The sequence below is a fragment of the Haliaeetus albicilla genome, chromosome 6, assembly GCF_947461875.1.
Source record: "Haliaeetus albicilla chromosome 6, bHalAlb1.1, whole genome shotgun sequence".
Classification (NCBI taxonomy): Eukaryota; Metazoa; Chordata; class Aves; order Accipitriformes; family Accipitridae; genus Haliaeetus; species Haliaeetus albicilla.
In genome coordinates, this window is record NC_091488.1 from 10,777,444 (window position 1) to 10,794,156 (window position 16,713).

The following is a 16,713-nucleotide window of genomic DNA, read 5'->3' on the forward strand; positions in this document are numbered from 1 at the left end:
TCTTAAAACGAAAACCTTTATTAGTCTCCAATTACTGCCTGTCAGCTTGGGAAAAACTAAAAGTAATTATATTTGGGGATTAGAGAAATTAAGTCTCAAGAGACATGGGACCTTTCAGCTTTTTAATGCTGTTGATTGCGTCTTTCTGTTCTGTGTCCCATAAAAGTAATAAAATTTAAATATTTTATAAAAGGGATCTGTGATGGGTGATGGTATGGAACTGATCCAGAGGTTCAGTTTATCTATGATTTTTAGCACATTAAAAATCCCCACAGGGAAAGTCTTAAATGCTTCCATCCATCCCACATTAGGTATATATCACCTCAATCAGAAAGGCTTTCTTGGTAATAAAACCCCTCTAGCTAGCTAGTTGTGAGCATGCTGCCTTCTTTTAGCAAATGGCATGGAAAACTCTTCCAAGGCCAAAACACGTGAATGAGATTTATTAATCCTGTAGCCCATGTCACTCACGATAATGCTAACAACCCATAAGCCTTACATCATGTCTAAACATCCCATGTAACAAATGCATCCCTGGGAGATGAACAATAGATCCCACGTGCACTCTGCTCCCTCCTCCTCCGCCTTGATGAGGAAGCCCCAGATTTGGTGCATCTCTTTCCAGCTACCCTGGTTCCTTCTTGCTTCCCATGCTGGCAGGGGGCTAATGCTGCTCCAGTCCTTCCCGGCGGACTCCTCCTCTGAAGCCATCAGTATTTATCACTGTATTTGCAGTCAGGGTAGCGGTAGGCAAAACGGGAATCGCAAGACCGCAGAGGTTTCAGGAGCTCTGCCAGCTTTGCAACCGCCTCGTTGACACCCTGGTCATCGGTGAGGCCATCGGCGCAGTGCTGCAGGAAGCTGTCTATTTTGTCCTGCACAGGTTGCAGGAATTTGCCCTTCAGCAGCTTAGGCAAAAGCTCTTGACACACCATGACGAGGCTGTGCTTCTCTCTGATGGAGTTACAGGACACAAATGCAGACTGGCAGTCCACAGTCAAACAGCTAAATATATCTTTATACTCCTGTTGGCCATCAATCAGCTGGCTCCCTGTTAGAGGCAATTAAACCAGTTGTTAGAAAGACGGTACTGAAATCTTGGATAATCACATATGTCCGTACCTCTGTATTAACATGGGGTTTGTTACTATCTAAAGGATACGGCTATCTTTCACCACAATGTACTCTGTGCTGTAGCTGTATATAGGCCAATTTTCTCACTCCTGAAATAAGTATATTTTTCTGAATGACAGAGCTCTGCAGAACTGCCTGACAGAGGAATTGGAGAGGAGTCTGTCAAGTCAAACTGATTCAGAAAAAATGAGAAGAACTGCAGTACTAACCTAAAATGTGGAGTTCCTACAAAAACTACCACAAATAGCCAAACCCATGATTTTTCCATGTTACCCCAAATCATTAAATTGCAACAACAGCTCATCTAGCTGGAGTCAAGTTAACAGTAATAGCTGTTGGGACAAGAAAAAGAAACCCAGTGGAAAATTCTCTGACAGCTGCTTCTGAATATTTGAGATCTGCTCAGCTGAATGTGAGAGCTGAGCAAAGGCCTTTTGAAAATTTGAACATCCAAAATGAAATTGTTAAATTATTGGAGGAATAGTCTTTGACTAGCTCTACTTCCAGGATCAGACCACTGTAACCTGTGAAAAGTGAATAGTAACCCTTGATTTTATGTAAAAATGACAAAAGGGGGATTTTGTTGTTATAATAATAATAATAATAATGGTTATTAGTTAATGTGATAAACGCACCTAAAAAGAGTCTGATTTAACCCAATACTTAAAACAAATGAAGTTATGAAATTTCTACTTGCGAATATTGACATTTGTGTGGCAAAAGGTTTAAAAGAGATGATTTAGGAAGACTTCAAATGAGAATGGCGAGCACCGTGCCCGCTGAATGCTTCTGCCAGCCACAGAGGGGACCAGGCAGGACGTAAGGACCCACGGTCGGTCACCAAACCACTGACTGTACAAACAAAACGCCTGCCACCTTCCCAACTCAGAGCCAGGATGGCAGGAGCTGCTGATGCTTTTGCTGTTGGTAAATCTCTCCTTGAACTTGTCATTATTCAATTCAGCAAGCGATCTTTGGTTGATCAAAAAAAAATAATCAGCAGCAGAGCCGAGCGTAGCGGGTGAAAGATTTGTTTCCCCTGCCTTGCTAAGCCCTCCTGCGACAGATGCGCGGCTACGGAGCCTGCTGAGTACCTTCCTCCTTGTCGATGATCCCCAGCGTGCTGGCATCCCGGATGAACAGATGCCCGTTGCTAAACACGCCGAAGGTGCCAGCGTCCACGTGGGTGAAGTAGAAGAAATAGTTGAGGTCGTTGGTGCCCATGGAGCGGAGGACGGCGAGGAGCTGGAGGGCCAGGTCGGCGGCCACCTCGGGGGCCGCGCCGTAGAAGTCGCGCAGGGGCCGAGTGCTGGCGCTGACCACCAGCCGCCCGCAGGAGCCCAGGTACCGTGGGAAGGGCCATCCCTCCACGTCGGGGAAGATCTGCCGGGGAAAGCGGGAAAGGGGGGATTGCCCCTGCCCTGCTGGCTCCTACGGTATGCTCGTGGACCCACCTCCCTCTCAGAGGACTTTCAAATGCCCTGGCATTCAAGCAGCAGTGCCAGTGTTGTGTTTTGCTTTCCAAAGTATCCTGCCACCCTTCCTCACCCTAGCCTGCTGCAGCAGCTGGAGAAGGCTCTGCTCTGTCCTGAAGTAACTTTGCTGCTTTTTTTTTCTTTTTTTTTTTCCTTTTTTTAATTAAGAAGAAGAATCTGATATTTCAAGAGCTATTCCATAAAGGAGACTAACTGGAAAGTCCAATATAATAATAGATTTCAAATTCATGAAAATTTTAGGCACAGAAGAGCTAATTTTAGGTGTCTTTCTAGAACCTTTGATGGGTCCCTCATGAGAACTGCATAGCTGAAATCACAGCTTGAAGGTGAGGTGGGGCTAAAGCAGTTTTCGCTAATTTGTAAGAACTGCCTGGCTCTTTGGTAAGAGACTTTGCAGTCTCAGGGACAGAAGTGCTGAGTGTGTGTTACAGTGGGGACACCTGGGCCATGCTCCCTGCATCGCTGCAGCTCATGCTAGCAGGGCAGTTATCCCAGGTGGAAATCAAACTGCATGACCGCTGAGCTATGCCAACACAAAGCTTTCTGCCATTTACATTATTACTTGTCTGTCTCCCCAGCACACCAGACCCTGCCAAGGCAGGGTTATGAACTCATCCAGTTTCATGTTTAAGTTTGCTTCTCCCTTCTGCTGTGCAGGCATTTTGGGCACCCACATAAAATCAAGCCATTTCTCTTCACCATATTTTTCTCACCTCTTTAAGCTGTATTCCCACATCTTTACAGTGCTGAGAGCCACAGCCTCGTGCCCAAGTGAGCCATGGTCAGGGTGGCTGAATGACCCCCTGGAGAATCCCAGAGCCTGAGCACCATTCCCCCGCCCTGGGACCGGACAGAGCCCTGTGAGCTGCTGAGGGCAGCAGTGGCAGGAGATAGATGCTGCCACTGCCTCTCTTCTTTGTGGAATCTCGAAAGGTTGAAAGAAACAGCAATGATGAGGACTAAAGGAGGGGTGGTGGTGAGGAAACTCCCTCAGAAACACACATAAAGAAAGAGAGGACCCACATGCCAGGCATGCCAGCAGGGGACCAGAGGAGGGGCGTGAGGCCTTCTAGCTCTCTGTCTTCAAACTCAGAGCTCAGCTGTATTTGGGATTCCACTAAACACCTCTGTAAAACTGCACTTTGCTACGGAGCTAGTTACCAGCGGCATGTAAATGGCAAAAACGGTGCTGGCACATGGAACCTGGGAAGTCAGTGCTCCCTGAGTCCATGTTCAACCTCAACGCTGCATTGTTGTCCTCCCATGCTAAAACATGTTCTTTCTCTTTTACAAACAGGCTTTGATTTTAAGTGATGTTAAAGTAATTTTAAGTGATTTTAAGTAATAGTGATGCAAACGTAACACTGTGAAGTATTGGGGATGTGAAAAACCCTGGCTTTCACAGTGCACTAATGCAATAACCTGGCTGGCTTGTGATTGATTTAAGGGGCTGGGCATCCATATCTCTCCGCAACTTCACAGGCTGATGCAAGGAGCACCACAGGAGTCTGCCTGACTTCAGCCATCCAACTCTATAGAAGAAACTCATTTTATGAGGGCTAGGGAGCTTGCCAAAGGGTAGGGCTGAGACTCCTCTGCAGCTAGGGGCTGGTGCACATCTCATGCAAGGGTTCGCTTGCAAGGGGCTGTGGGGTGACGTTTCAAGCTGGGGCAAAGAAGTGGTATGTACCTGTAACAAGATGGGATGTGAATTCACTGACAGTGTGTACAGGAGGCGCAGTTTGTCCCGGTCGGTGAGGTGGTCCATGTAGATGCTGCCAGCGTCCGGTACCTCAGCGTAGCGCCGCACTATCCTGTCCAGGAGACGCTGGGATGGGCAGCGCAGCATTGGGCTAGACAGGCCCTGGTGAGAGAGGAAAATACGACAAAAAGATGTTTATTTTCCAGCCTGAGATGTTGCGATGTGCTTGGGCCATGCCAGTGGTATGTGCACCTCTGTACTGTACCCCCTGCAGCACAGCTGCTGAAGGGTACGAGCACGCAGGGGGATCTGTACAGCAAACCCCTCCTAGGAAAAACCCCCGCACCATCCAAAAAATGCCTGTTCACAATTCGGGTTTCCAAAATGGCACACAGTCTTCGCGGCACAGCCACGGAGACTGCAAATCCCGTTCCCCCCCAGCTGCGCAGTACTGCATTGCTCCGTGCCAGTGGGCCTCCTCCTTCCACCCGGCTTTCCAGCCCTGGCATCCTGGCTCACTGGTGGAGGCCTCTCTGTCATTAAGCCGGTGAGTCACTTCCCTCGTTAGATAATGTCTTCAGATTGCTTCGCTATTTGCTTAACCTGTGAGCAGCTTTCTTGGAAATACTATTTGCTAAGGTCAGTAAACATGCTTTAAAAGTGTAAATAAACACTGCATGTGGGTACAAGCACAGGATATACTCTCTCTGATAAACTTGTGCATTAACTATCAAAACCAAATTTGAATAGCCTGTGCAAATTTTTTGTAAATACCAGCAACAAATAAAGAATTGTTGGGCTAATGGAGTCAACAATCACTTTATTACACCTTTCAGATTTGGAGGTTTGGCTTGTAAAATTGCATAAGCAATCTATGACTGGGATAAATGGCATAGAAATTTATACCTTTGTAGTCAAAAAAGACCTTTTTTTTTTAATTCAGTCTTGTTTAATAGCCAAGGAGAGCGGACGTATGGAGAGTTGCCCATAGTGGCACAGAAATGCTGCCCTGCCACGCCTCTGCTGGGGAAGGGAATCAGGTTTTTGATAAGCCTTTTTCTTCCAAATGATCCCAGTAGCCACATTTATTGTTTTGGGTTTTCTTTATAATTTGATGGCTGGGAGACATGCTTCAGAGGAAAGGGCACTTGAGCTCACATTGCTCCCTGCCATTCTTCACGCTGAGAGCAAAGATTTGACTCAGGATCTCCCCAAGTCATTTGGTAACTCTGAGGTAGGTCTCTCTCAGCCCTTCCTGAGCGAGCTGTTCATTTGGCATAAAACACTTAATTACCCAGCCACAACAAAGAAATGAAGAAACAAGGCAAGGAGGAGCGTGCGGCTCTCACGGTCGGAGGTGGAAAGGGGGGACTGGGCCTCCCACGTCCCCTCCTCTGCCTCCCTGATGGCCTCAGTGAGGTCCCAGCCGCTCCCTCCTTGGCCATCGGTTGCACGGAACAAGCCCTGAATGCCAGTAGCTGGTCAAAACTACCTGAGGAACTCAACCCCAACTGGAGCATTGTTTTGCAACAACTGAAGAACCATCTTTTTCCCCGAGAGAATAAAACATTTGTCAAAAATAATTCTCCCCAGTTCTAGTTACAGTTCTTCATAGACTCCTCTCCTCTGGTGTAGCCTTATCAAGGAAATATTTTTTCAACTAATTATCTAAAACTATAGAAGGAGGGGGGCGAAGGGATGGTTATGGATTTCTGTCTCACAGCACTTGCAGGCACGTTGTGGCTGACTCTGTCACTTTCCCTTTGGAGGAGAAGTGAGAAAAAATGCACAGAACAGAACTGTATTAAGAGAAATGTGGTGGAGAAAGTCTCTTGCAGCTCAGTGTGTATGCAAATATTTGCAGCCAAAGTTAGAAAGCCTTGCTGCCTCCAGGAGTTTGGAACGCAAAAGCTGAGACCCTTAAGAGTGTGCAGTAGGAACAGAAATCATGGTGGCAGAGAATGCATGAAAGTTTTAATTAGGATTTTTTCCAAGGTCAGAGCTCATCCTCTTAACACAGATGTGGTCATGTACTGCATGTGATGATCACAGATGCTTGTTTTCTGAGGAACCTTTTCAGGCACACCAGTGGCGGTGCAGGAGTGCAGAAGCAGGGCTGAGTACCACCACGTTTCTATCAACCATTGTTGCAGCTTCCTATGATTTAATAAAGCCCCGATCCACCAAAATTGGACAGTGGGGCCTTTTGATTTCGGCAGAGCTAGTCAACAGCATAAATTTCAGCACCTGCTTGAGTGTTTCAGTGAAGTGGGACCTCCCCTCCCAGCAGACTGATGGAAACATCCCTACAGCAGAAAAGGAGCCGGAGTTGTAAAACTGTCAGACAAAAACTGTCGATGGAAGAAAAATTTGAAGAACACATACTCAAAACACTGGAGATACTGATTTATCTGAGAATATCTTAAGTCCTTTGCAGCATCTTATCACCCCAGAGAATAAGACCTGACAGACAGCCTGATGTATTGTTTGTGATTGATATGGAAAGCTTCTTATTTACTTTGATTAAATACCCACATTTTTATATCTGATAATGATTAGTTCCTGCAAAGCCTACCTGCACTCAGCTCTGATTATCTTCTCCCTTCTGCACAGTACGCAATGCATTTTAAACTCCCATCTGTGCGTATGTATGCATATCCAGAGCAGACATACCCACAATTTACTCTGACGCAAAGAAGACCTCTGGAAGACAACTTCTCCTCACTCGGCTTTCTCTTCAGCCACCCCAAGGAGGGATGGCACAGATCAGGAGCACAGCCGCCTCCTGCCCCCTGCACCACCGCCTGGGTGCAGCTTCACCAAGCGCCCAGGTTTAGGGTGGGCTCCAGGAGGAAACGCTTGGATGTAGGTGTCAAAGCACCTGCAGCTCCTGGCCGTTTGAATCCAAGGGTTATGTTCACCCCCAAAAGAAAGAAACTAAGGATGCCCTGTGAAGCTACAGGGCTCATCCCCACTCCCAGCAGGCGTACTGAAGCATGTCTCTGAGGATGAGGTACCAGGTCAAAGAGGCAGCAGGTCTGGGAGGTGGCTCTGGGAGCCCTGTAATGCCCATCCTTCCCTAGGACGGACCAGTTGCCAGATCAGCAAACCGCTGCCCATGTGCTCTGAGCAAAGTGATGTATACTGGACTCGGAGGCCAAATAACCACAGTGCCTGCACATCTGCTGAGGGCAGGCAGAGGTGCTGGTCAGTACATCCTAGAGAGAGGGGCTGATAATGGCTGGCTTTTCACCTTGGTACTACTTTCGTCTGTCTGCCTTCAGACTTTTCCAGGCTGTGCTTTGTAGGCAGGGCTGTAAATTTTCCCTGTGGGCGATCTGTGCTGAAACTAACCCACTTTGTTGTTGTTCTTACCCTCCAACAGGAAAAGCACGCAGCGCAGTTTGAGGTGATGAGCTCCTGGGCGAAACAGCGGGTGGTTGGGGCTACCATGCAGGCTAAGCCCCAGCTAAATCCTGCTCATCTCCGAGGCGGGCTGGATTTTAAGACTGAAGACTTTGCTGCGTCCAATAAAGATTTTCGTTGTGGCTGGTGAAATAATCACTGTGGCAGGCAGCTCAGCTGATGGCTGGGTCAGGCAGGACAGGCAGTGTAAAGTGAAAAAACATTACGTCATGGTCTGTCATTTTGATTCAAGCACGTTATGGTTTGTCGTAATTCTCTGCTCTAGAAGACAAAATTACCTGAGCCCATTAGCTTTCCATGGTGCTGCTATATAGGAAAAACTGCAGGGAGGGCAGTATGGCCGCTGCTGGGTGACTGCAGCTTTGAGAAACAGGGTGGGCATCACGTTAGGCACCAAGAACGGTGTGCCGTTAACACCTCCAAAAAGAGAGAGGGGAGAAAAAAAGCCGGAAGAGCAGTGCTGCAGGTAAGTGTTTGCAATGACGTGTCGTACCCCCAAGAAACACCCCCTCCGATGGCTTATGCTGGGTGACCGACATGTGTCTGCCCAGCAAACACGGCGGAGGGGCAGCAGCGCCGGGCTGGGCTGCAGGCAGAGGTGCTCCTGCGGCTTTCGGCTCTGAGGAGGGCAGGTGGGGTGGGCAGAGAGGAAGGGGATGCCCGGTTCGGTGGGGCTGGATGGCTTGGGGGGGGGGGTCACCCTGTAACTACACAACAGCACTTGGGACGGGGGTGTCTCACGTCCAAACTCACACACACCGTATGACTGAAATGTCGTTGCCGCAGGCTGTTTTTCAATTCAGACCACTGTGAAACCAGAAGCCATTTTACAGAGCACGTGCCTGATCTCAAATAGTGATTTCTGCTGAAATCTGGAAGCAGGGGGAGGCAGGCCCCAGGGCCTCTGGATCGCTATGCTTCTCTGTGTATTCAAGCCTATATGCTGTTAGAAGGGATTTATATCCCGGTTTAGGTAATAGAGCCAAGGTCATAGAGCCAAGGAACCATGAAAACACGAGCGGAGCAATCCTGAGGCCTCTGTGCAAAGGTCTGGGCCTCCCTGCAGCCTCCTGCACCATCTCCAACTAAAAAACCGCAGGGGTTGCTGAAATGTCCCAGGGAGTTTGTCCCTGTGCACGTCCCCCCAGGCTGGCCCCTGAGCTCACTTCAGAGGCGCCCTGGAGCTGGGGTCAGCTCAGCTTCCCACTGCTGCATGGGGAAATTCCAGCACCCAGGAGAAACTGGATAGGTGCAAGGCCAGGACGCCTCAGCCAGAGTCTCTGCGTGGTGCTGTGTGTGCATGTGTGCGTGCATGTGTGCATGCATGTGTGTGCATGTGTGTCCATGTGCATGTGTGCATCTGTGTATGCATATGTGTACATGTGCATGCAACCCAGCTCAGCCAGGAGTTCAGTTTTGGAGAGGACGGGGTAGGGAAAACCATATAGGAGCCTTTGAAGGAGAAGGATTTGGGCTCAGCTAATGATTTAACTTTGCAGCAGATCTGAGAAACCACAGAGCCACATTTCGCTGGTTACTTTTTCAACCAGCTCAGCAAATGGAAGGTTCAAGCTCTCGACTCTTTCCCTTTCACATAGCACTGCTGTGGGGGCAGCACGGTTTTGCACAAACCCCCTGGACACTCCAGCAAGGCTGGAGAGCCTGCCACCCCAGCTTGCCTTCCCGCAGTCCCCTGTAGTGCTGCCTTGGAGGACAGTGGAGGCCAGTGGGTGCCTGGGAAGCTGCTGCCTGCCCCCCCGGGGAGGAATTGTCCCTGCCAGTGGCCCACAAGCTCAGGCGAAGGATGCTCTGAGTGGAAGCCATGTAAATCTGCCTATTCTCCCTCGTGCCTCTCCTGAGGTTATTAGGCAAAGTACAGTGTAGCTTTGCACCAAAAAAGTTTTGCTGGCTGGCGCATGTCATCCTGCACCTCACCCCCCAGGAGGCTGCTGCCTTTGGGGCAACCTGCCACGCGGGACTGTCAGTGATTTGGGTATCCTTCTCGGTGCAGCTCCGGCACTGCTGCTGCAGGATGGGGTCTCCTACTCTCCCTCCTCAGGCGTGCTGCTCCACAGGGTAACAGAAGCAGAAAAACTCAAGCAGTGTAACTTTAGCTGAGCGGATGCGGCAGCATGCAGGCATAAGGAAGCAGTTGCCTTCTTTAAAGAAAAAAAATGAAGTCCCTTTTTCACAGCCACTTCTTTCTCGAAAGGGGGAGAAGTACTGGAATAACCTTTCTTTCCCTCTCAGGGTCTCATTTAGGGTATATCCAGCCTCCACTCTGGCCCCTGCCCATTGCCAGCGGTTATGGCAACGCTTTGCTGTTGTTTGGATGAGGTGAGGGGAATGCCTGTGCATCTGGGGAGGGGACTTTTGGTCTCAGATGCAGGCCAGCAGCTGCAAAACACACTCGCCTGCCCCATGGCCGTCCCTGGCTGCCCGTGGCATCCCTCAGCGTGGGCAGTGCTCAGACGCCGGCTTTCCTCTGGACCCTGCCCGCTCTGCCCCTCCGGCCCTGCCTGTGTGTCCGTCTCCCTGCGCCACTGCCACCCGTCTACCTGGCGGCAGCGACCCCCCCACCCTGGCAAGCCTGTCCTGGCTTCGCCTGTGACACCCCAGGACTGTGACGGAAAGGGCAGCGCGCTTCTTTGCACCTGAGGTCATTTGCTATAGACGGCGGGTGGACGAGGAATCAAGGCTCTGGCTCCAACCGCCTGTGCTGGCCACAAGCAGAGGGGTCCAACCTGCCCCAGGTCCCAGCCCAGCGGAAAATCACTTTCAAGGCACAGGCTGCCCTTTTGGGTATGGCTTTGTGACAAAAAAAAAAAAAAAAAAAAAAAATTTAGTGCTGAGTCATAATGGAAAACCGGAAAAAATCCCAGCAGAAATATCCCCAGTGGAGCTGCTATGGCTGGAGGAGGGTTGGCCCTGGGCCTCAGGTGCTCTTCTTCATTTTGGGGCCTCATTTTGCCTCTCCCTCACAGCAGGTGGGTTCAGACAGGGGGGAACCCACCAACCGGGGCAAGAAGGACAGGGCCAGCCATCGCCCAAACTCGCCCTCCACCCACCAAGTCACAGCCACGTCTCCCTCAGACCCTATTTCCCCCCCCCAAAATACGTCACCCCCGTGGGGCTCCCTCTCCCTCACCACCCCCGCCGGTGTGGGGCACGGACGGCCACGGGGCACGGACCTGGACCAGGTCGGGGGTGAGCCGCTTGGCCCGCAGCCACTTCTGGAAGCGACGCGTGCGGCGCAGGGCGCGCTCCAGGCTGCAGGTCTTGGTCTTCAGCAGGGAGGTGCAGATGCGCTTGTCGGCCCGGTCGTGGCGGTACTTGGAAGTCAGCCGGGTGATGTCAACCAGCCGCCAGCTCTTGGCATCGTCGGTGTAGTTGCCCGAGTAGCTGAGCAGGTAGCTGGGGGGCAGCTTTAAATGAGAAGAAAGCCAGGTGTCAAACCTGCCAAACCAAAACAAGAGCCCCACGGAGAGCGGGTTAACAAGCCACACGGACACCCCACACAAGCGCCAGCGCGGTCGCTCCGCCACCCGCTGGGCCCCGGGGGGGGCCTTCTGCCATCCCGCGGCAAAGGCCGAGCGGCCACGGGCGTGGGGGTGAGGCGAGGGGGCTGAGGGAAACGCGCTTTGGAAAAAAGGTCCGTCTTTGCTTCCCGCTTAAACCATCCCTTGTCACTGACAGTGCCATGGGGCAGGGGCAAAGTGCCCAAGTGGGGTCTTCTGGGCCGCGTAGAGAGAGGGAAGGAAGGGAGAGGGCTGCGGGGTTTTGGTTCACGGGGAACCCCTGGCGTTTTTAAATTTCCTTAATCCTGGAGAAGGGGGACCAAAAAAGGAGTACTCAACACTTTAAGGGCCCCTGCAGAACAAAACCTCCTGACAATAAATGTCTTTGGGAATACCAAAATGACCCTTTGTTTTGAGGTGGTGGCCTTACTCGGTAACGGGGTCGACAAGTCCCCCCTGATTTCACTGGCTGTATTTTAGCAGGCGGGCTGAGCGACCTCCCCGGGCAGTGGCAGAGTTTGGGGTGCGATGGGGGCACGGGGGGATGTGTGCCCTGGGCGTGTGGCACCACTGTAGCCATGGAGATCTTGCACTGATTTGCTCCCCCTACACAGGCACAGGAGGGGAGCATATGGGCCTGGTAATTAGGCTGTGACAATTTTTTTTGTTTCAGCAGCCCCCTCAGCCCTGCCCACACACACATCACACATGCAGGAGCTGAGGAGCGCGGTGCCTGTTTTGTAAGTACGTCTGTAACCTGCTCTTGGAAAGCGGCTGGACTCTGACCTTTGGTTTGGCCAACATCATGCATTCGCTGCCTCTAAAACCTCCTAATGCTACTCTTGCCTGTGAGTGTAAGAAAGCAGGTCCTAATTTAATCTCACCATAAATTAAAACTGATAGCTCAGAAGTGAAACAGGAGAGGCAAGAGGTTCCCTGCAGGACCAGCTAGCTGGAGTTAGATGAAAAGACATGAACAAATCTGAAAGCTGAAGCTGATCTTTCCTTTTGACTTCCAGTGGGGAAATCGGCACAGGGAAATTTGGGGAGGGATTAATTTCCTCTGACTTCAGGCAAATAACTGACTCAGCAATGCTAGCTGCCCTCCGTGATCGGAGACCAACTGTCCTCTTCCCCACAACACCTCTTGCAGGCAGCGCCTCGCTCCTCTTCCCCACCATGGAGCCTGCGCACCTCAGCTTCTGGGCAAGCACAGGTGCCCGGGGGGAAAGCCCATCTCTCTGAAATGCTGGTGCTTGCCCTGCTTTGGCTTTCGGCTCTAGCCACGTGCCTCCTTCGAAAGATTTGCCTCAGAGACACAGGCTGACCAGAAGCAAAGGAGCCTGGCCCCTTGCATGAGCAGGTTTAGGGGTTCAGGCATTTCAGTCATTTGGGCACTTTGCCCAATATGAAATTGAAGCTTCCCTACGATTAGGGCATTTGACAAGAAAATAAATGCCTTGTTTGTTTTGGGTTTTTTTTTTTTTGGTTGGTTTTGAGCTAGGACTAAAGAGCAGAGAATAATTGCTACTCCTCACTTTGATTTGTTATGCATCATGACCCCTCCCAGTGCCTAATCTGCAAAGCAGGCACAGTGTGCCAGGCACGTACAGGGAAGAGATGGCTATGGGCTGGGTTTCTCTTTCTTTCTTTTTTTTTTAAGTTAAGCACAAATATGCCTTGTGATTTGGCTGAAGCATGTGTGTTCAGGGGAGCTCACGTGAGGCAGATACCAGGAAAGCGCCGCCTCCTGCATGCAAGCAGCGCATGGATGTGTGAAATTCAGGGCTGAGCCTTAATTTGAGCATGGATGGAGCGATTTCCTCTGCAGAGGTCCCAGGGGAGAGCCACATGGGCCTGGGAACCTAGCATGGGCCACAGCAGTTCTGTATTTGGCATCATTTCTGGGCAGCACAGCACTGGCCTGGCACACTTGCTAGATACTTTCAAGATTCATCATCAAGTTGTGCTGTAATAATAATTCACTCTCCTATGAAGCCTTTTGGCTAAGGGCCTGAATGTGCTTTAATTAAGACTTTCAGTAAGATCTGTGTGAACAACACAGTCACAGATTACAGATTTTAGATCAACCCAGAACTAAACATTGAAGAAACTCAAACTTTTTTGCTGGATAAAATGAAGTATTTTGTTTCAGCCAAAATAATTTTGCTTGCATTTGGAGTTCTACTTTTTTTTTTTAAATTTAAGTAAGTTAAGTCTTAAAACCAAAAATAAAGAGATGCCATATACAAACCCATCAAATTGAAGCATTCTAGCTTTTTCAGACTTCCTTCCCATTGCTTTTGGCCAAAGCTCATCACTGGCATTGGCACACGTCTGCAAATAGTTTTGGTCAGCTAAGTTTTGCAGTGTTTTGAAAATCTAATATTTTACGAAAACTTCTGCTGCGCTCTGCTCTCAGGACAGTTGGTAGGCAGGCTTTGGTGTTCTCATTTACAGATGGATAAAGTTGGGCAAAGATAAGGGAAGTAAAGAACATTAGAGCACAAGATGAGTCACCAAATATTCTGGGAACAAAACCCACATATTCTTTCTTGTTAGTTGACTATGAATGCATGTCACAGCTCCCGGAAATGATGGAGAATTAATGAAGCATGTTCTAACGAGGTTAAAACAGAGAGGGCCAAGTGCCATCCACCTTTGTGAACATGTGAAAAGGTACACCGGGGTGGATTGAAGTGCATAAGTGCCACTGAAATTTCCCCCGTTTAACCTTCAACTTGCCAAAAAATCCCTGCTGTTCAAGAAATCAAGTGGGAGAACAGTTTAACCCCTGCGAAGAAAAGCCTGAAGCTGACTGACTGCTCAGGAGAACATTTGGAAAGTTACCCTTTCCAAAGTGCTGAGCAGAACTGTATGTTATCACTTATTTGTGTGCTGCACTGCTTGTGGGAAGCTGATTGCAGGCTCGCAGGAGAGAAAAAAAAGTGTCTGGTTTAGGAAGCCCCTCTACCTTCCCTGAGGCAGAAGCATCGTGCTCCCACACGTTTGCGGCTGTGCGCTCCTGGGCCCTGCTCGGACCCTCTGCATACCCGCACCCCTCTCCCACTATCCCCTGGAGGAAAGCCAGCATGGGGGGCTCCTGTTTTTGCTCACGTAGCACTTCTTTCCTGTGCTCCGGTGCGGCATGCAGCTGGCCACCGGTCAGCCAGAGGCATTTGCTTGCTTCTGAAGGCTACTGCCATTTTTAGTGGGGCTGAAGGAAGCTGCATAGACCCAACGTCCCCAGAGGCTAAGCGGGTTAATCAAAACTGTGCACCCGCGACAAGCTGCACGTGCAGAAGCTGCTTTGTACCCAGCAGCAGGTGCCTGAAAACCCTGCACAGGCGAGTGGCAAAGGGGCCGCAGCAGGTTGTGGCACGGGGTAGGAGCCAGCTCCCATGCCACCCTGCTGCAGAGAATAAAATGTAGGGCAGCTCGTACCCCAAACGCACCCCGAGTCCCTGCAGACCCACAGCGGCCTGTGTCAGCCAGCTGAACACGCTGATTGCAAATCCATCCTGCTTTTTGGGACCGGAGCCTGGGCTGGGCTGGGAGAAACCCAGCACTGCTGACCTGGCCCTTCTTCATGCCTCTGCAACTTACTTACTGCATGCTCTGGCATCACCTTCAGGACAAGCTGGGGGAGACAGAAAGCCAAGAGGGCAAAGCGCCGAGGGCTGGGACCCCTGGTGTGCCATGGCGAGGGGTCCCCTGGCATAGCAAAGCCACAAGCTGCCTTCTTCCAGAGGCAGAAAGGGAAGGACGGATGTTCGGTATTACAAGTCCATCCCAGACAAACCATTATGGTTTTACTATGCTACATTTTATAGGATAGTTTAAGATAAAAACGGTGATTTGTCCAATATTATACTACTTACATTACAGCATTAAAAATACAATTTTACTATAACCATTTCTTCTCCCCCAGGCTTTTATATCTATAAAAGAAAGTGCATATGGCTCTATAAATCATATCAGACCCAATAAACCCTTCCTCTGCCAAGCACTGCCTTTAACTTTCTCCTCAAAAACACTGGCAACATCTTCCCTGCTGTCGTCAGATACGCTCTGATTTTGAGCCTAAAACTGATTGGATCAGTCTGACGACCACTTGGACAGCATATGTCTCATCGTCTTCGAGGCAGATGGAATTTCTGCCTCTGCCTTCAAGTTCTCACAGAAACCTCCCAAAAGTGTATTAATAATTTAGCCCCATCTATTTTCGAGTGTGTAGGTAACCTAATGTGCAAAAGTCTTCATGCCTCAGGCAGGTTTAGATCGCTTTTGATCTTAGTTAATACGCACGTGAAATTCCGCACATTTGTGTTGTTGCACCTGGTACAAAATTATATAGCATGTTTATATGTTTGTAGTTAACGCAGTCCGTGGGGAGCATACAAAGCTAAATCTCCTTTGCCTTTACTCAGTTGCTCATAATAAAATATTTCCAGTACGTCTAAACAAGCTGATTTCTTCCTTCCCTCTTCCCTTCCCTCACCACTGCCTTGAATTGTTTCGGAGCCACTCTCTATGCAGAAAGTTGTGCCTTTTACTCCTGCTTTCAAATTACAATTCAGGGCTGAAGTCTGATCATATTTGTGTGGCTTTAAAAGAGAAGAGACAAAGCAGTAACTTATAGACATTAATTAAAATACTAGGCACTGTAATGGCAACCGGGTGCTAAGTTACTCTTTGCATTGTCATTCATTAAAATACTTGGAAATACTAACAGGCAACTTTCAAGTTACTATACAGAATGCTTTAAAAATAACTGTGCTGAGTTTCTGACCTTATTTCTTCTTTAAAGAATTTCTTGCAAATGGATGTCCCAATGCAGGCGTTGCATTTATCAAGTCCCAGGAAAGTCCGGCCGAAACTGTAGCTGGGTTTGATGTGAGGTGCAGATGGAGCAGCTGTTGCTGCTGTGGAAGGGTTACAGCTCAGAGCCAAAACCAGGAGCAGCATCAACGAATCTGCAACTCTGGAGCAAAGGCAACATATCCAGTGCCCCATCTACAGTAGCGGAGAGCTCTGCCTTTTGCAAGTTACCCCTCTCTATGCTTTCGGTCTCTTTTTGATGACCTCAGCCTGCAGCAGTGAGCCCTGAAACACGGCAAGACACGCTGGGTGCAAGAAGACCCTGCTGCAGTCCCCATCCTGCCAGCTGGTCACTGGCTCTATTGGCTTGAGGTTTGGGTGGGAAAGATATGATGTAGGGTGGGGAGAAGGAAATACATGGAGGATGCAGATAACTTGGGTTGCCATGGTTACCTTTCCTTTACTTGGTGCAGCTGCTTCGGCCCCTGCTGACCCTCCCATCAGCCGACTTGGAAAACAACATGAAGAAGTGCTCATCTGCACTTTGTGCAGACAAATGAAGGATATCCTGTTGCTGGAGCAAAGGGCATATGCGGGACACTTAGTAAAAACTGAT

General features: G+C 49.6%; 1 protein-coding gene across 1 annotated transcript; it reads right to left on the minus strand.

Annotated features, from left to right (window-relative positions):
• Positions 1-429: 429 nt before the first annotated feature.
• DIPK2B (divergent protein kinase domain 2B) lies at positions 430-16,466 on the minus strand. Its single transcript, XM_069785003.1, has 5 exons — positions 16,069-16,466; positions 10,950-11,214; positions 4,321-4,494; positions 2,229-2,517; positions 430-1,051 (listed from the first exon to the last, which is right to left on the minus strand). Exons 1-5 carry the CDS (start codon positions 16,290-16,292, stop codon positions 711-713), a joined length of 1,293 nt encoding a protein of 430 aa, XP_069641104.1. The 5' UTR covers positions 16,293-16,466; the 3' UTR covers positions 430-710.
• Between the last annotated feature and the right edge of the window lie 247 nt (positions 16,467-16,713).